The 20,658-nt window shown below is 39.3% G+C and overlaps 1 protein-coding gene across 1 annotated transcript in view; it reads right to left on the bottom strand.

Annotated features, from left to right (window-relative positions):
* Window positions 1–555: 555 nt before the first annotated feature.
* The window catches only part of LIMCH1 (LIM and calponin homology domains 1), a 183,084-nt gene continuing 162,981 nt past the window's right edge, over window positions 556–20,658 (bottom strand). Inside the window, exons 24-34 of the mRNA XM_064511217.1 lie at window positions 19,880–19,908; window positions 18,713–18,796; window positions 16,804–16,896; window positions 15,696–15,800; window positions 14,249–14,385; window positions 13,235–13,359; window positions 11,264–11,387; window positions 9,805–9,891; window positions 6,995–7,103; window positions 6,268–6,370; window positions 556–3,692 (exon numbers count right to left, since the gene is read on the bottom strand). Of these exons, the coding sequence (XP_064367287.1) occupies window positions 3,667–3,692; window positions 6,268–6,370; window positions 6,995–7,103; window positions 9,805–9,891; window positions 11,264–11,387; window positions 13,235–13,359; window positions 14,249–14,385; window positions 15,696–15,800; window positions 16,804–16,896; window positions 18,713–18,796; window positions 19,880–19,908 (1,022 nt within the window). The 3' untranslated portion in view covers window positions 556–3,666. The remainder of the gene's footprint in view (window positions 3,693–6,267; window positions 6,371–6,994; window positions 7,104–9,804; window positions 9,892–11,263; window positions 11,388–13,234; window positions 13,360–14,248; window positions 14,386–15,695; window positions 15,801–16,803; window positions 16,897–18,712; window positions 18,797–19,879; window positions 19,909–20,658) is intronic.

Genomic DNA, 20,658 nt, shown 5'->3' on the forward strand with positions numbered 1-20,658 from the left:
GGGCCAATTCTTAGTTTAAAATGTTGTGTGAGCCTTTTGCTCGTTAGGGGTGATGCCGCACACTCTTGAGGATTCAAGATTTAGGGAGGCATTTCAGCACGTGCATAACTGAGCACAAACTCAAAGATCTTTGCCACCTAGGGATGGCATTAACCAAACACATGTTCACCTTTCCAACACAAAGCGCTTTGTTGAACTGAAGGTTGAACCACAGTCTGCTGACGCCAGTGGAAAATCTTCTGAGGACTTTGGATTCGACTCAGAGCTGCCAAGATCCCGGCCGGCCAGCGCTGCTCGTCCCTCACAACAGGTACGTACAAGCACTCGGGTCACTGCTCGTCTCAGCTTAAGGCAGTGATCCACAAAGTACTGTCCCATCTCATGTACGGCGCTCATATCATCTCATCTCACATGCTAAACTTTGTGGACTACAGCTCAGCCCAGCCTACCCCAAGCAGAAGCTTCTCCTGCTGGGAAGTACCCAGCCTGCAATCCAATTTGATCGACATATCACATGCAAAAGGAGAAGATAGTTACAAGAAGCAAAATCAACACTTCACCAAATGTAACCAATATTTTTATTTATAAACGTACATTTACTATAAAAGCTGTTGCATTTTAGACAAGTCTTCCTAATTTCCAGAGGCATTTCAGAATAAATAAAACAAAGGAAAGATTAGCATAATCTGTATTCAACATTAGCTCCAGTTAGGACAGCAATCCTTGTCCTTGAATAGACATGCCTATAAGGATGGTCCCCTGTCGGTTCACCAACCTTTAGGACATCCACTGAAAACTACAGATGAACTGCATCATAACACTACATAGCAAGAGTAAGGAAAAAATGCACCATGGAAGTGGGGTAGTGAAATACAGAGGGTTATGATGCTTACTGAGGTTCTCTGAAGTATTAACAGGCTAAGTAAACTTTGAAACATCTAAAAACCATTACATACATTGTACTTGCTTAGCAACAATAAATCACTTCTGCAACAAATACATTTACATTGTAGCTCAAATGTAATAAAGCAGGTTTTTTTTCCGTGCTGCAAAGTTCCTCATAAGAAATGTATCATATTTATATGTTTAAACTGAAAAGAAAGGAAAAAAACTCTTAGCCCAAATGAAGTTGCCATATAAGACTCCAAATGAAAAATAAACCAAGCATCAACAAAGTAGTTGGCAAGTACAATTTAGAAAACTTGAAAACTATTCTGTGCTGGTGTTTGGGAGGGGGAAATTGTGGTCTGAGAATGCTGCTTCATTTTGCTTTACATGCAATTAACTTCACTACAACATGCATATATGAATATAATTGCTAGACCCTGGGATAAATTTCCAAGCAGCTTCAGAGCCCCCCAGCAGTGCCTGCAAGGCTGCACACCCCCCACCCCACCCCTTGCCCATGCATTTTGGCTCCAGTCATGCTTCCTCTGACATCTTTGGGCATCTACCACTAAGTTAATGAGAAGCAGACCTAACCTCTGTCTGTGAAAACCAACCTTTTTATACATTTGCGACTGATTTGCACATCTAAACTACATCACATGTGGGAATCAGTGTTAGTGACTCATACCAAATAGACATACAAGCATGCATTAAAGGAGGTCTTGTTTGCAAATTAGGCCCAGACATAATATATTCACATTACCTTAATGCAGCACATGGAATAATATAGATGTACAAAGTACTTTATAAAATCCTTTAGAATTTCCATGTTATGCATTATTTGCAGGAAAATGTTATGATGACCACGTGCAAACTGTAAACATCCTGGTTATTAAAAACCTTTAACAGTAAATCATGCAAATGGTTAATCAAAATATTTGACTTCACTGTCATATTTTCAAAACATTTTTCTGTTTTTTTTTTTTTTTTTTTAAATACTCCCCAGGTGAAATCCCATGAAGGACTTCAACTTTTTGGATTTATTGCATCCATAAGTCATCACTGACTGTGTGCAAGAGCTTTGCGTTTTCTAAGGCACAATTTTAAGGAAGTAACATGTAACTTCCACCAGACAGTCACAGTCTCCTCAAATGATAACATTGTGCAGGTGTTTTCAATGATAAGCAGTTTTGCATGGGTATGCAACTCATATGTAAGCAACTGTCTAGTGTTTAAATAAATAGTTGCTAGCTATATAACAACTCAAAATTATTGCTTCCCCAAAAACCAGGTCATTTCCATTTACTGACACATCAATAGACAATGGATGTGCACATACATAAAACACGAAATCCATTAGTTTAGTTTTATCATGGTTTTTAAGGCAGAATAAGTCATTTTCTTTTCTCCATTTTAAACTGCATTTTGAACTGCTAAAATGAGAAATTTTACAATTGCAATATATCACCTCAACTTGTTTGTGTATTCTAGCTATTCCGGGTTACAGCGAGGTCCTAGCTAACACAGCTCTGCTGGCTGTTCCAGCGAGTGCTGGAGCACCTCAGCACGGAGCACATACCTAAAAGCGCAAAGGTAACTGCCCCAAACACAGGTAAGTTAAGCTTTTTTGCCTGTCGCTATTGGCCTCCTCCCTGCCTGCCTTCCGCACTCCTGGTTTTTGCTGACCTTTGGGGGTGGATGCATAGAGGGACACAAGTTCATGGCTGTCACTCGGCTGCCCTAATTCACTACTGAGCCTAGTGAGGACTGGGGAGGGGACCCCCACCACACGCGTTTCTTCTCCTGTGATTTCAGTCGAACATAACACTGGCAAGTGAATGAGCAGATCTCAGAATAACTCTGACCATCTACGGGAAAGTTAAAAGCCAACAGAACAAGTTCACCACACCACTGAACTGCAGCTTGGAGATTCACATTTCAGTTGTATCTGCCCATTCAAGCTCCTCTCCTCCACATCACCCTTTCATCAAATCTAACAGCAACACAGATACTGATTTTATCATGAAGGATTGCTCCTAATGGGAATTTCGCAGTCGCTAATGGTATAGAGTCTTTAGGTTTAATGAAGAAATCTTTATTTGACAGAATGTTAAGCTATAGTCATGAACATTACATGAGGTACACAAACAAAAAATCCTATCACTAAAGGTGCAATAATTTATTTGTATAACTCCTACCCTCCACTGAAGGTAATATAAACACAAAATGTTTCAGAATTACAGGATGTATTATCAAACTAGTCTCTGTATAAAAAGAGGTTATAGCTTCAGTTATAACAGAGAAGTCATGTGCTGTGGTGTTTATTTTTTTCAAATGCACTGATTAGATACTATCTTAAAATTACTTCTCATCTCAAGTTGGCATATTCTATAAAGGCTCTGTAAACTTAAAATTTTAATTCCTAGAAATATTAAAACAAAACAAGTTTATTGCATCTTTATTTTCTTATTACTTTTAAAAGAACAAAGTAACAGACTGGGTATCATAAACATACCTGAAAAGGTGGGAATTTTTTTTATAGTACTTAGGCTATACCTTACCAGATACCATCTTAGATTTTTCGCAAATTCCTTAGGAAAGGGGGAAAAAACATACTGTATTTTAAAGGAGCAGATGTAGCATTTTCATATGAGCTTTTTAAAATGAGATGAGAGCTATGACATCCGTGGATTCAAGCTCTTAAAAGTGATTGTCTGGAGGCAGCCGACACATTAGAAGAGAGCTCCTTCTTGCAAGTCATTAGGACTGAAAGTCATGTCACAATGTAGTTGGCTGCCCAGCAGCTGGATAAAACAAAACAAAAACAAGCCATTAGATGGGAGATTTTTAGCAAATGTTTCTCCTGAAACAATGGAGTAGATACTATTTCCCTCATACGATCTCTGTAATTTAAGAAACCACATCTGGAACTATATATCATTTGTGCCCTCCTTCTTCTGTCTTCCCCCTGTGAAGTTGGGGTGCCAACTGCAACAAGGATTCAGCATTACATATTTTTCATGCCATATGGACAAATGATTTTCCTTGTACTGCTGACTGCAGTCAACACATTCACTTTTATTTCATTTACTGACAAAGTACTGTGGGTATATTTACTTATAGGCTCTGCAGTGGAAAAACAGTAAAGCAAACGACCGATGAGTCATCTGTAGCTGCGCCTGTGTTTTGTTACATGATAATACAGAACCCTGATGTTATTTGGCCATACAGAGTATTTCATGAATTTACTGCTTGCCTTTGACTTCAACCCTAGCAAATCTGTAACTATTCCTGCGTTTGACATTGAATATTGAGTTAATTTCAATAATTATCATTGTGAGCTTTTCAGGTAGAGAGATAGCCTATCAATAAGCTCGCATACACTTTTATTTAAACACCACAAATATGCCCTGGACCACTAGATAATCCTTAACATGTTTTCCCTTAAGGCTTCTGAAATTATTTGTTTGTTATGAAAAAAATTCATCCACAGCTTCAAATAAGCTTTTAGCAGCCAAGTATTTCTCCAAGATGTCCATAAGCGTCTCAAAACGATACTGATTAATTCTGGCTTCAGTGAGGAAAGTCCACTGCACGCAGTACTGCAAATTTTTTAAGATGTAGACAAAGGAGTAGGCAGGCAGGAAAGAGCTGTGCAATCAAACAACTGATTTTATGTTTAGCATCAGGCCTTCCAGAACTGAAGGGGGAAACACTAACATTGCACCAATTTGTTCTTCATTTCAGATGTGGAGTCCATCAAATTTTTGTTAAAAACAAGCAATTCCCTTGCATGCAATTAACCATATTCGCAGTTTTGTAACATCAAAATCCAAGGAAACTGTCAACAAGAGCTGCCGTAACTTAAACTCAATTGATCCGTATTTTGAAATTTTTCATGAGAAGTGGCAAAAGATAAACCCTTTGCCATTAATATTATTCATATATCCTGTGTTTGCTAGCCATGGCCCTGGTTTCTGTTGTGCTATGTACCCACAAATGCAAAACTTTGCAGCACAAGGTGTTGTAACATGCAGCTCCGTACTGCATATTCCAGCACCACTGCTGTAGAAATGACCATGTAGGGGATGATTTATCAGCATATTGGCTGATAAAAATCCCATTTAATGGAGCCTTCATCTGACACATAAAGAGACCTCAACTCATTGCAGCAAAAAGGATTAAGAAGAGAGGGAAAATAGGACTTTTATCATCTTCCTGTCTTTCTGTGTAAGGATAGAGGTACAAATGTACCTCTTAAGGATTCCTTTAGCCACATGAGAAAGGTTTGTAATTCTAAGCCCGCTGAGAGAAAAAGCTATTTCTAAATGTGTTGAAGTTAAATAAAAATTTGCTAACATATCTAAGCAAAAATAAAAGAATTCAACAGATAAACAACTGATTATACAACAGCACCCTCTAGCTCTGCTGATGGGGAAATAGCCCTGTCATGAAATACCAGAGAAAAAATAATAATTTTTCTATTGGCAAACGTGAATCAGATTTCCAGCTACTGGATTTCTACAGCCATTGATTTTCAGGGAGGGAAAAGGAAATAATAAGTGAAAAGAGCTCTATATCCTGATTTTTTAGTTGCATCTGTGGGCAGTAAATATACTGAACAGTAACATATTACAGGAAGACTATTATTTCGATGGGGGTTTTTTCTACGCCTTTCCCTTTTTCACAAAGTAGAAAGGCAGCGTGTGCACTGCCCATCTCATCGCACTGGTGACATCAGGGTGGAGCTGAAATGCTCTGGCGTGCTGGTCTTGGTCACAGAAATCCAGGACCAGAAAGGACTTTCAGCTGACTTACTCTAAGGCAGAAAAATGTATCAAGAGTTTTCCTGGCTCATTCTTCAGAACTTGTAGCAAACTACTTAGAACATGCCTAGGGATCCCACCGCAGGGATTCATTATATTAAGTTACAAAAGGTTGCTGATAATTTCCTTGTTCTTCTCTGCAAATTGAGACCTGGAGACATGAGAGAGAGGAACTTCTCCACACCAGGCCCAGGGTCCTAGGCCTAGTGGTGGTACCCACATTGCCCCATGCGAGGGGACAGATTCCCGTCTCCAGGACGTGCAGTATCAGTGCACAGTGCTGACATCTGCACTCCTGCATGGGCACCATGCTTATGCCTAATGCTGCTGAGCAGTGATCCTTTGGGCAAGGTTTAATGGGCCTGGAAGTCCTTTTGGGGATGAGAGGATGATTGAAAAGGCATGGGAAGGGCAACAGAGGCATAAGGGAGAACATATTCCTTCCAGGAGGAAAAAAACCCAGCTGTTAAAATCATGACAACAGTATTGTTAGAGTTCACTGTGAAATCAGAACAAAATACACAGCTTCTTTAGGACAGGATTTGGTACTTACTTCTGGATCGGATGTAACAATCATTGCAATTCAAAAGACCATTTCTAATCCTGACATCTGTCCCACTTGCGGCATCTCCCAGCTGTCCCTTGCAAATGCCACACTGTCAGTTGAAGAACAGAGAAAGTAAGAGAGAGCATGCTCCAATATCTGTCACAACTCTCCCCAAATTTTGACACCATATTTTGTTGTTTCCTGACTGACACACTCAAGAACAGTCATGAAATATTTGTGCTTGTAGCTCCAGTAAAAATAAAAAGACACACCTCTGAAGATATCAAAAATGCTGAGAACATTTTCAGGATACAGGAGTAGGTAACAAAATTTTGCAAGACATTACTCAGTGAAAGTTTTCCAAGTTGGACCATGGGTCAGATCAAAAATGGGGGAGGAGGTTTTGGGACTGATCAGTATTTTGAGAAAATCATAAGGTAATTAATTTTATATTTGGAAAACTGCAAGTACAACTGGGAAATTATACTATGCCTCAGATCTCTAAGTTAGGAAGCCGATTTTATTTGCTAAGTAGGTTTTAGTCCCACTAACATGGCTGAAAAAAAACCTGAACACATTAGCTTTATTATTTGCAAACAAACACACATAGCAAATATGCCAGCCACTTGCTCCTCTCCTTATTCATTTCATAACGAGAGACTACAACGTACTCGCTGCTCACACTGTGCGATGGCTTGAGATTTTTCCTACGTGGCCACAGTACGAGACTTACCCTGAAGCACTGAATATGGAAGTAGAGACCAAGCGTTTCAATAATCATGGCAGCTCCTTTTCCAAGAGGAAGCCCACAGGTAGAACAAAGCTTCTTTCCGCTCACAGATCTAGGAGACAAAACATTAAGAAAACAGAATGGCAATTTATGTTAAAGTGTGGCCAAACGTTTACACAGGATTACAGAGAGGGATATGCTGGGAGGAAGGTGCGCTGGAGGGCGGGGAACCAGCCCCAGGGACTACCCAGACCCTGGGAACGACACAGCAGTCAAAGCAGATACTCACATGAACTGAGTGACCAGCCCAGAACACTTCTTGCTGGAGTGTTTGAAACACAGGGCTTTAAATGAAGAATTTAACAATTCCTTTCTCTAATAATGGATGATTGAGGCATTGCAATACCAGATTCTTGGCCTGGATTTTTTTTTCAATGTTTGCAAATGTGTTTGCTTACTGCAAGGCAGAAGCCAGTAATGCAGCTCTCAAACCCAAACAAGCTTGTTGTCTAAGTTAACGGTAGCAGCCTAACTGCAATGGCACAGAGCAGGCATTAGATAGTATCTAGTTTTAGTCTATGTTGCTGCAGCCTCATGCCTGCTAGTACTCCAACTAGCTAGAGTAAAACTGAAGTCAGAACTCTATCTGCAGTGCAAAAATACTTCAACTCTCTCCTCAAGATTCAGTCCTGCCTTGACTTTTCTAATAAATCAGCTGTTTGAGGACAGCTGGGTTAGGGGTCACGTCAGCAGGTACTCTTTTTTAATATTTTTTTATATATATATTTATTTTTATTTTTATATGTATTACATGCTACCCCTTCTCCTCACCTCTCTGCCTGCCTGCCAGACCTGGTGTTTGTCTAGTAGAGCACCCTAAGACCAAAAGGGATCCCTAGACACTACGTAGCATCTGTTTTGTCAGACAGGGCTGAAACCAGGAGAGACACTTAGAGATGCTTCATGAGTTTCAAGAAGATGGCTTGATGAAATTATACACAGACAAGCAAGTTTACAACATCTCCCTTTATGTTTTTGCAGCAACAACATCAGCCACCAACAGACACAAATCTGGACTGTATCATGATAAGAAAGCCAAATATTTTTCAAAAAAAAAAGAGGGGGGGCATTCTCATTACTCTTCTTAGGCAGAAGCAGCACAAGCAGTCATCACAGCCAGAAAACTGTCCTTGCTCCAATCTAATAGCACTTTGTCACTTCTGAGACCATCATTTTCTACTGCATCACATACACTGACAGCACAGTCAGATCTTGTCTTGTCTTTTCTTGTTGCTCCATTCCTGTTATTCCTCTTAGGTAACCTCCCTGATTTCTTCTCCTCTCCTATAACCACAAGCCTTCTGCTCCTATCCCTCTTTGCATTATTCTCAAGTCCACCTTTTTCTTCACGTCTTCCCCACTATCAGCATATAAGGACAAGTTAAAGCATTGAATCAAATAATAAAGTGTTTTGGGAATACAAAAGAAGTTTTCCTAAGCTTAACTGGGGGAATGAACTATATCCTACCTACTATTTCCAAACTTAAGATCTATTTCAGCAAAAGATCTTGGAAAAGGGACTCAGATCAGGATATAGCTGCTAAACAATATGAAGTAGTTATCAAGTCTAGCTACATGCAGCAAGAAATGATCTGCAATTCCACCAAAATTGAATCTACAATTAGCAAAAATAGAAAAAATGTTCACAAAAAAATTGCCAGTAGTTTCATGTCAGTGTAAATGGCATTGGAAAGAGGGCTTTGCTATGAAACCTGAAGAAAAATGTTATTTAAATAGAATAAAATCTTGCTATGGTGTCTGTGTTGTATGATATTACTCTATTTAATAAGTTAACCAGCTTTAATATATCTGCATTTTAAAATTTTTGGTGATTCAACCAGGCTACAGTTAATATTTAGACCTGGAACATGCACCTCACTGAAATCTGCACAGCCCAGTGCCTGAGAGAATCAAATCTCTAGGAGATTAGCACAAATGTAGGAAAAATTTAAGAAATAGCAGAAAAGCAAAATCCTTTTCAGGTCTTTTGGAATTTTGGAAATTAGTTCTTTTTAAATCAGTAACTGTTGAAATGTCAGTCCCATGAGAACTTTCAGAGCCAATCTTAAATGTTAGACTTTATTTCATCTACAAGCTGAATGAAAGTTCAAAAATCAAAACATAACTGAGAATTTTTGAAATGTATGTTTTCCCCTAATGAATCATAATTGACATTGTATGAGGGCAAGATTAGAGAAATTCACAGTCAAGAACCCACTTGACATCTTTTTTAGTTCTATGCAGGATATACTGTATGTCTAGCACACAGATGCAATTTCTATGCAATTACACTTTGAAGCAGAAAAATCCTACGGTGTGTATGCATTTCAAATAAACAGTTTTCTATAGTCTGTGCCAGGGTGGCAGCTCCAAAGCCAACAGAAAATATCTTACTCGTGAGCATATGACTATTCACATTGAACTACAAAGACAACATCCTTTAGCTTAAGTGCTCTAAGCTTATGTTTAACCGCCTAATTTGACGGGGGTTTGTATTATCCCAGTGAGATTTCAATGATCAAGCAGAGTTCTGCAGCTGCTTTCTGACCTGTGTTATTTTATAGCATAGTAGTACTCACTGCTGAAGTAGGCAGGAAGTATGGGAGAGGGAGCTATATGTTTTGTGTGGATGGTTATAAATTGCAACATTTAGAGGTATTAATAGTGCATCCACATAATACTAATGTGATTTACACTGCAGCAGTTCACCAGAGACTCTGAGATGTATTCAGTCTGCAAAATTCTGTATTGACCTTTTGTACCTGTTGGGTGAGTGACTTGGAGCAGCAGGAGAGCAGGGAGATGATGGCCCAGATCGGAAATTCTCACGACAGCCTGCCCTAAAATACAAGAGAGAAAAAGAATTGCAATAGCTAAAGAACAAATAAAACCAGAGGTTTTGTGTTCAAAAATTCTGGCTAAGGGGTTTCAGAATTTCCAGCTCTGAAGATCTCATTTAACACCAAAACAAAGCATTAATTAGCTGTTCACTGCTATTTTCATAGAATGAAAAACGGACACACATTTTTTGGTTCTAAGTCCTGATTTGCTTGGTATTGCTTAATAGAGATAACTCACAAGGTAATTATCCCTGAGCACACTCTTACCCATCTATGAGTACAGTTTGTCTCACACTGTGATGAAGGAGGGTTAAGCCAAGGCACAACACTTGTACTCTGCCAAGGGAACGTGCACAGAAACACACAGGTAGAGCAGACGTGGGGTAGCTGATTGAGAGCGTGTACCCTTAACTGAGTAAAAACCAAGCTATCAACGCAGAAGAGTGGCTTACTCCTAGTTGCATACGTTATGCCTTGGAAGAATTCTGTGAGAAAAAACACGTATGTTTTTGTCATCAGATATCACAGGATTCAACCTCTCACTGCTTATAGCTGTTTACAGATCACATAATTTTCTCAAACATACATAAGTAGTTTGTTACAAGGAGTAGGTAATCAAAATTCAATCTACATTAGTTTTGACTGGATACAAGCCTCAGAGTAGCACACATTTTGCAGCAGACTGCTCACACATATGTTAATGAAAACAGATGTTCCTTTCTCATTATATAGATATGCTTTGTGCAAATACTAGGCAAATCCCTCTCTCGTTTGCTAAAAGAACTGGCATTACTGTTTAGCAATGATTACCAAAAACATATGGCAAAGAACAGAAACCTCATCAAAATCTATAGCAGAAAGAAAATACTAGTCTCTCTATATTTTCTTTTAAGTATTATAATCCTTAATGAACTGGAATGCAACACTAACGTGGGTTTAGAAGCTGGGGAACTAAGTTCTTAGATGCTAACTTCAGTGAGGCAGATTTTACCTGACCTTCCCAGTGTGATATTTATCCACTTACTAGCTATAAATACTTGCTTTAGGCCGTCAAAACAAAGTACATAAATGGTTACACAGATGAGTGTTTAAAGAGCTGAAGAAAAAAAAAAAAAAAGAGAGATACTGGCAAGCAAGGAGTGTGCTCCTAATGAAGTTAGTTACTGGGGAATCAGCAATGAAAAATGAAGCGCATAAAAGTTAGCAAGCTTGCTGGGAAAGCCAGGAATTAAAAATATCTGCTCACTGCATGATTACTCAGGTATGAACCAATGCAATTTAACTTCTGAAGCACCCTGAGCAGCAATAAAAGGGAGAACAGAGTTAGCAGGACTTCTCAAACTTTGCAATAATCTTTATTTTGCGTTCTCACCTCCTCTTTTCCCCCGCAGAGCTAGACTGCGGACTCGTGCTCTGACCCAGGGACGTTCTCTGCCTCACGTCGTCTGCGCGCTGCGGGGACTGTTTGGTTAGCAGCTGCTGGTTCCACGAGACGTCTGAAATGAGAGGTGGGGTGACTTCAGCACTTACGGCAAATGCCTCTGTGAATATTTATAAAACAGCATACCTGTGGGTGCGCCATACAGGAGACACGAGACGTGAGTGTCAGAACTAGGCCAAGGCCATCTTCTCGACTCATGTAAGATGAGGAGGACACCAGCAGCTATCAGTTACACACAGTGCTGCACTTGCACGTGCCCAGCCCTCCCCTCGGAGAACCTGCACCCATTTGAAAGTGCAGGTACTCACAGAGAAGTTCTCAGAAAAGCCACACAAAGTCAGAGACAGGCTCTGCTGCTCCAGAAGGCCTCTGTGGGAGGAAGTCCTACTGTATTACCCTCACATTTACATCACCTGCACTGCTGCTGGGTCTCAGTTTCTGGTGGGGGGGGGGAAGGAGAGCCAAACAGCTACCCTTGAATAGCTGTTGAGGAAAGAAAGTATTTCTGTAGTAAGGAATAAGCACCAAAGAGATAAACTTCCTGCGGTGCCTGGGAATGCAAACTTCTCAAGACTTAATAGAAAGGAAGTATAGGCACTATTCTCCATAAGCCTATTAATAAACACTCTTCTTCTCTTGCAATTTCCTTTTATGTTTCACATGAGTGCATAAAGCTCAGGGACAGTAACGACCTCTCAGCAATGTGCAACCAACCGTGACACCCTTCATCAAGACAACCCCCCCCACTATTCCTGACTATTTCAGGACATAAGGAGAGAGCTGGGATAAGAGGCATCAGGGGGCAAAAAGAAGCAGTCAGAGTACTGATAAGAGAGCAAGTTGCTGAAGAGAACCTAGAAAAAAAGCCTGATTAACAGAGGAAGCTAAAATTGTCAAATCTTTGAGGTTTGCTTAATCACCACTACAAATCCGCAAGGATGGACAGCTGCACAATATCTTTTGCTTTCTTTATTTGAGCAACCTTTAACCAAAGCACTAAGGATACAATAAAATTGTGATGGTAAACAAACTGTCTAAGTTTAAGAACCTGAGTTTGCATTTGGAGCAAGTAATAATACTGAAACCTTTTCTATTCATAGACTGGTCTCGTTTGTTTAGAATCATCAACTTTTACGCTAGACTGAAAATAAAGATCTAAAACTCAATTTCAAAACCTATATTTGCTCCTTACCTTTAGTCTTACTTAATTACTCTGCACCTTTCACTTGCATTAGACAACAATACTAAATTAGTGAATTTTCCCTTTTATTTAGGATGACTCTTTCTGAAAACAATGCTTTGGGGACACACCTACATTCAAAGAACGTCAGTATTTATGAGAGCTTAAAATAATCTATTAATCTTAAATGCTGTCAGACATTTCTAAGGGCAAAATTGAGACAGGTGTCTCTTTAGGCTTAATTTAGAATAGTTACACATCACAGGTAGAGGTTTTTATACATAGAAATGGAATTAATGAATCTAATTAGTTATCAGAAACGAAATAAGTTTTGCAAATATGCTCCCTGTATCAAGATACATCATATGTGTGTGTGTATGTGCATATATAGGCATATATATATATACGTATATAAGATAACATAACAGATAGAAGATAACTGTTTTTAATTATTACCGTGAACATACAGGTTTATTAATAAGATTTCTAACTACATCTGAAAAAACACATCTTTGACTCAAAGAAGAAGGGCTTAAATTTCAGCTGAACATATTTAACTTTTGTAGCAGAAAATAAACTTAGAATATGAGACATTCACATTTTGAAGCAATAAGCCTACTGTTAATTCCCAAAATCGTTTGAGTTTCCAAGCAGCCACTAAATACCTGCAAGATTTCTGTAGGGAAAAATAATACATTTGTACGAAGAGTTTTGACTCTTACCCTGAGTTAATGGTAGATTGAGCCTGGCAGATGAGTTGCGTTCCGGCACAGACACCTGGTGCTCCTGTTCACTTCCTTTCAAGATACCTGTCTCTGGATGTCCTGAGAGCACTTTATTTACACTGCTGATAAGAGTAAGTAAGTCACATTGTATAAATAAACCCAGGAAAAATTCCCACTGGAGTATAATGTCAAAAATCACATTTTTGCATACAAGCCTATTATGTGCAACATTTTTTTTAACTGCATCACAATGCTAAATCAATGTGGATAACAGCAATGAATTAACAAATTTGTTTCTGAACTTGCCAAGTCTTCCTGCTTCATTCATACACTGCCACGTGCATGTACTAAAGATCATTCTGGATTTGTGCAAAACAGATTCTTTGACACAGAAATAACTTTTTTCAGTGTTTTCTATATAGTATTTGGCCTTATCAGATGCTTCCTCTCTTTGTGAAAGCTGTGATTATCAGTTTGGCAGAGACCAGGGCTTTGAAGACCATCTGGCAAGTTTGGGTATGGAGCTCTCAAGATAGTTAGGTAAAAGATCCTAAATCTATATGAAAATAGCTCCTGCTCCTTTATTCAACTAAAAGCTTTGGGAAACTGGTATAAAAAACAAAAAACGGGGCCATACAGAAATGTCCAAGCTATCTAATGTGTAGGATCTAATTCTGATCTGGTTAATATAACAGCCTCTCAGCAGACCCACATGCTTAAAAGACATGTCCTCTGATATGCAAACTAGCACTATCTTTGCCTGGTGCAAGTGAATATATATTACGCCTATAACCATGCCAAGGAAATGAGAAGACTAACTTAAATCATATTTTATATCCTCCTCCATTAGCTGTGGTACCACTGAAACCATCACCTTGCGACGCAGAACAGGTATCACAACCCCATGGTCAGATGCTGATGCTTCAGCATCAATCAAGGGCAGATGCGACTCCCACAACTCTGCAGAACAAAGCTACACACAGCAGAGAAACTCTTAGGCTTGATACATACCTATTCTTCTCTTGCCAGAGTTCATTTTCTTTGCTTTTCAGAGATGGCACACTGTCCTGCTCCCAAAGCAATTTCTTCTGCCTTGTAACTTCTTGTTGTTTGCCCTCCTCTGGAGAGTTGTTGGAATCAGGTGTATTCTAGAAGACAGCAAGGGTGGGAACAAGGAGCTTCTCCTGAACTCAGCTTCAGTACATGCATGAGAAAAACATAGGCTACCCCCAGATGCATTGTGTTGACATAACTTATGATTAAAAAGAACAGCTTACATTACGTTGAACAATTATGAGTCAGTGCAGGATGACAAAATAAAACTTCTCACTACATATGTTTGATAGAAATCTTTGAATGACTTTGAGTGGCTAAATACTCTCCCCACGGGCCTCATGGAGACTTCTTTGTGAGAGATTTCAGCCTGTTGCCAGGAGCAATGTCATTCACTTTGCAGACAGTAGACTTGGGACAGGGTATTACGTGCTCCAGGAACTCCCAAATGGCAACACCAACACTACGTCCAGAATCATGATAGAGTGGGTCCTACCTGAATGGAGGAGCTTACATAAGCCACAGCATGAGACCCTTCATAAACCATACGTAGGCATTGCCCTGAACCTGGGATAAGCAACTCCACCCAGGAGGTTACCACTAAACAGCCTTGTAGAAAAAAGGGCTATAGCTGATGTCCCTGTACAGTGATGAGTGATAAGAGGTGGTAGGAGGGGTGAGAGGAGAAACAGGCGATACAGGATTTCTAATCTTGAAATGAATGGAAAAAGGCAGGTGACATTTTTTGGGGGGGGGGGGGGCGGGGTGCCTAGGGCATGAGAAAATTAAGTCTGGAAATCCCACATTTATTCCACTGATCTTGCCTGGGCTGTCATTCTCTGATCTCTGGCAAATACTTGATTTAAATAGATGCTAGATACATCCAGTTAAACATTTTGTGCAGCATAAGCCAAAAGAGAATCACACAGTCAACATTCCTCCATTTGTTTTGCTGCTTTATAAGAGGAAAGGCAGGAGAGAAAAGGAGGAAGAGTGAGGAGGCAGAATTCAGTCTCATCTCAGATATGCTTGATGCACTGACTTAAACTCATTTTGGATGCAGGGAAGTCAATTCAATTTTTGTTGTCTTTCAAGATGTGGCTAAAGCAAACAAACAGGTGACTGTCTTTTCACAGTACCAGTCAAAGAAGAGAAGGAGATGTAAGGCAAATATCACCCTCTGCTCTAGTCCAAAGTGGGATGGTGGCAGTTTGCTTGAGAGTTTGGCTGTTCAGTTGTAAAAATATACAAGCTACAGTGCTCTGAGCTATCCCCAGTAAGAGACGTAAGGGATTCAAAAGATACTCTTACTGTTCCCAGATTTTGTTGGCCTTTAATGAAGAATCTAACTCTACACTGAAGATGGGTTTGCCTTTATTGCCTTACTACTCCACAAAAAACTCACCACTGTCTTGCTTCCTTCAGCGGTAGAGGAAGAGGAGGACAGGAGTTCAGCAGAGTTTGAAGAGACAATGAATGGAACCACCGTATCTTCAATTATCTTACGTTCCTAAAAAAGGGTGAGAAGAGAGCAGGGCGTTAAAAATACAGAATGTGAACTATTAACTTAAAAAGTAGAAGCACAAAGTTTGGCTACACATTCATATCCAGATGGCTAGGAAAGGAGCTGTGGTATCAAGGGTTATGGTAATAGCTTTGTCTTCTGGAAAAAGAATCACTGCAGTTTTTAATCTGCTTCAAGCTTTTGCACTTGCTGCTCCCAACTGTTTTTCCTTTTACTACTATTATGTTTGAGATGGAGTGTCCAGGACTGGAAAGAATATCCTACTTGGGATGGCATCACTGTTTCTCACAACATAAGTTTAGAAAATTTTGTATAAAAATATGAAACTACACGGGGTACGTGAGAAACTCAACAAGTTGAAATAAACTATTTCTTGTTAAGATCACAAGTATAGCCCCTAAACACAGACGATAAGACATCAACTTACATAATGTACAACCAATCAAATCAAAAACATTAACATTTTGCAGTTTCCTGGCATGATGTCCCACACGTGACAGAAAAAAGACTGTATTTCCTATACAGGTTAATACACCACTGCAAACTTTTGAACATTTCTGGTGAAATTTGGTGCACAAATGAGGCTAGTCTAAAAATATCTACATGATCAAGCCAAGGCAGACAACAATTTCTTCCCGAGTTTCACTGTGTTCAGTCACTTGCATATAAACACAACTGAGTGCAGGAACACAGGAGGCTCTCACCCGATGGGGAACTCAACATGCCCACATGCAATTCCCATGACTTACCCAAACCTGTACGGCAATCAGGCACCTCCACCTGTGCAGAGAATCTGAGGATCCTTCTCTAAATATTTAAATATTTTTCCTCAGTTCTTCTGGTGGTATTTAAGGGAAAAAACTCTCTTGAGATTTCATCCTTTTCAATAATCAGTTCAGGTTTGGGTTTTCTGTCTCTTTACAGCAAGTGGGTGCATTTAAACTTAAAAAAGAATTCGCTAAACAATCTCCTCCTTTGAGCATTATACCTCCTCATAGTATCTACGTTCCTCTTCTTCAACTTCTTTTTGCGCCTTTTCCCATTCCTCTTTCAGCTTGTCCTGCTCCCTCTGGTACTTCTCCTGTAGAAGACATAAATACAGATCAATTCAGACAACTCTATCAGAGGAACAAAATTTGTAATATCTTCCCAGTGAAAATGAACTTGCTACAAATGGATTAATCAGAAACAGGATGAAATACAAACATCTGAAACATTCCTAGTTATCTAAAAAGCTTCTTTTCCTCCTCTTTCCCCTTGTCTTTGGCACCTGTATGTAACACTTTCAAACCACATAGAACTTTTAACATATTAGAAGTTTAATTTTTTAGGAGAAATTTTTAAATGCTTGGTGTGAAATGAAATTTATTCTAAACAATTTCAATAATTTATTATTTATCATATAGCATTAAGAGTTCTAAAAAGCTATCACACATCCCAATACACTTAAGCATGGATTTTACATTAATCATTTCAGTGTGGTAGCATATAAATTTAAATGGTTTTGTAGATACTGCTTTTGGCACTAATTTGAAAGAGACGTCAATACAATTTAATGCACGATGAATAGCTGTGCAAGTTTAAAAGATAAATAAATGATGTGTAAAGGTTTTAAGAGGATAAGCTTATGATTAGCTAAGCAGTTCATTTTTTTCCTCCTTGACTGGATTCTTTCTTGAAAATTGGTTCTACAGTTTTCCATGAAAAGTTATCTCAAAGAGATCTTTGAAAATATTTGATAGAACTGGTTTGAATATGGGGAAGCAGAATGACTTCCTTATCCCTTTTACATCACTTCCAGCTCCTGTCCAAGTTACCGTGCAAAGAAGTTAAAGAAAATTGAGACCACATCTGCCTAATCCATAAGGAATGCAGAGAACAACTACATATGTCAGAAAAATTATGATGAGAATTTTACATCATTTTAAAAGGAAACAAATGTTCTAGGTTAAAAGCAATAAATTCAAGAAAGGAGTACAGACAGACACACAAGTCATTCTTAAAAGATGAAAAGACATTTTATTATTCTCCATCCTTGCAGAGTTTTTTGCTCTTCTTCTGTTACATAGAAGAAAGATACAACTTTTTTCGGACCGTTCCTAGGTAACCATATTGTCAAACAATACTGCTGACTGACGGAGGGAAGTTTATGTTCTTAGGGCCACTGCAGTTCTCCCAATCAAGACAGAAAAACAGACCTTTTACAGCTTACTCCACCACTAGGCAAAAACAGTGGTTGTTTTGGATCCTATTGCCTCAAAAAAAAAAAAAATTCATGCACAAATTTAGCTTGATGTTCTCTAAGAAGACTATGAGAACAAAGCAGAAGTCTACAAAAATCTACAAAAATGTTCAACATACTTGAAATACAACTGAGAACTAACCTTTGGTTTAACTCCCCACTGGAGTGCATAAGTCCTTTCAGTCGTTCCAGGAGGTGATGGGAAAGGGAGAAATAAGAGGGCCCAAACCACAGGGAAAGTGTATGTACGCTCATATCCTGCCACAGAATCCGCTAAAGCATCCACGGAGGGTGTGGAAGACCCATCTTAAAGCTATTGGCTCAAGGTGCAAAAAGCGCAGGACTTGTTTGTCTGTTTTTCCCTATCACTAGCGACGTTCCAAAGCTCCTGGCTCAGCCAGGATAGATTTCTCCATCTTTTTTTAAGAGCAAAAATCATTCCAGAAAAGTTTCAGCTTCAACAAATCATCATTTGCCTTGGGAAAAAAATCTTCTTGTCAAGCAATTTATTCAATTCAGATGAAATGCTGGAGCTTGAAGGTGAGTAAGTGAGAAAAATTAAACTGACCCAAAATATTCAACTTTTGTCTAAAGCAACAATTCAACTGGAAAACACGTAAGCCTCAACACAGAAGAAATATAGGTGCTTCCTTACCTGAAGCAAGCGTTCTTGCTCATGTTGCCACCTTTCCTGTCGCTTTCGCTCTTCTTCTGGATCCCAGGACCAGAAATTGAAACGCTGGTGTGAAGTAAAATGAAGCTATCAGACTTGAACACTGTACTTCATAAGGCTATGACAGAAAGCAGCACTTGATCTAGCCTACCCCAATGGCAATATTAAAATGGGGAATTAGAACTAGGTAGTGGTTTTCTTGGTTAACAGACAAGATTCTTAGTTCTACTGACACTTGGGATTGCCCACAGGTATTCAAACGAGGAAAAAAAATCATTTGGTTTGCAAAGAGAGGCTTGGGAAGCTTCAACTGGAGGGAAAAAACAGAGGATCTGAAAGAACACTGTAAGCAGCACTGAACAGTTACCTGTGGATGCCCAAATCTAAAGAAAAGCATTATTTTTTTCCTGTATAATTTTCTGTGCACCATGCAAAGTAACTTATGATCATAAAACGTATCCTTTCTTTTCAACTCAGATAAGATCTGCCAGCAGATCTTATAGCCTTGTTTTTAATTTTTATCCAGAATGTAATAACATCCCAGGCCTCCATTAGATCAGGATCCCATTATGTGACATCCTTCAGAATCAAGGGCAGTTTTAGAGACTTGATGTCATATTCCTTTCCACTAAGGGTCATATTAGAGTCAGATAAGAAGACATTCTGTCTATTTTTACATGGCAAGCCCAGTATGAAATATTTGAACTATAATGTAGCACTAGTGGTTACCTTTCCTGGAAAGTAGTAAAATTGTGATCTTTTCTAATTTCTATGCACATAAAGCAGAAAGGATAACTCAGGGTTGCATATTATTTCAAGATTTTGAAGCTCTAGAATAAAGCGATTCCTACAACCCAGTGCTGTGTTGCCAGCATTCCCACAACCCAGTGCTGTATACCTAGCATTCCCTCTGGATAAGGGAAGAAGGTATAAATTCCAGATTAACACCATGTCTAACAGGGGAAGGAATTTTCTCCAAAATCATTTTTCCAAAGTCAGTTTGGATTATATTTTTTGATCTCTCATTTCTACGAGACAAGATTTCTCATTCTATTTTGGGGATGTTGCAAGAGAGTTTGTATATACAAATTTCACTTTTGCTACAACACATATCTCTAAACTAAACAATAATGCAAAAAAGTTACTCACATTTGATTTGTCACCAGTATCAGAATCAGCTATTAAAAAGAATAGAAAAAGAAAAAAACTAAAATTAATGCAGCAAAATATGCTCAGCCTGCAATTAAAGCTAACCTGTATCTGTTTAAAAAAAGCTTCATGTTAGTTTTGTATTTGCTCCCACAATCAAATGCAGTGACAAATCGTAAGCAAATAAACCAGAAAAATAGATTATACCCTTCACCAACAAAAGTACTTTTGATCTGGGTATAGAGGAGCACAATATCAACTAACATCAGGTTCTACTCTACCACTAGCTAATGCCATCTACTTCTGGCTGCAGACACCAGCGGTGTTGACTGCTGAGCGTTATCTAGTTTGATTTGCTTTTCCCTTCGTGATTCAGTGCAGGGAAGGAAAAAGCAGAGCAAAGGCAGGACGGGACCGCGCTATTCAAGAGCCACAGTTACGAAGAGAACCGTTGCCATTTTCTATCGAAGTGTCTTTGAATTAAACTGATTGTAAGAAATTGAGGAAAAGGTATTTATAGGCAAATGATTTCATTTGGGTGCCCAAAACCAGAGCGTTACAACAACGCGTGGCCCAACAGCTCTTTGTCAGCTGTGCAGCAGGAACAGACACTTTCTAGGACAGCAAGGTGTAGCCCAAGTCCCCGGGACCACCAGCCCCGCTCCCACGCCTGCCGGCACCTACTCCTGGGGGCAGCGGCGGGGCGAAGCGGGTCCGAGCACCTCCGTTACCTGGCTGCGAGAAAAACTGCGAGCGGCACCAGCAGTTCCGCAGGCACA

The sequence above is a fragment of the Dromaius novaehollandiae genome, chromosome 4, assembly GCF_036370855.1.
Source record: "Dromaius novaehollandiae isolate bDroNov1 chromosome 4, bDroNov1.hap1, whole genome shotgun sequence".
NCBI lineage: Eukaryota > Metazoa > Chordata > Aves > Casuariiformes > Dromaiidae > Dromaius > Dromaius novaehollandiae.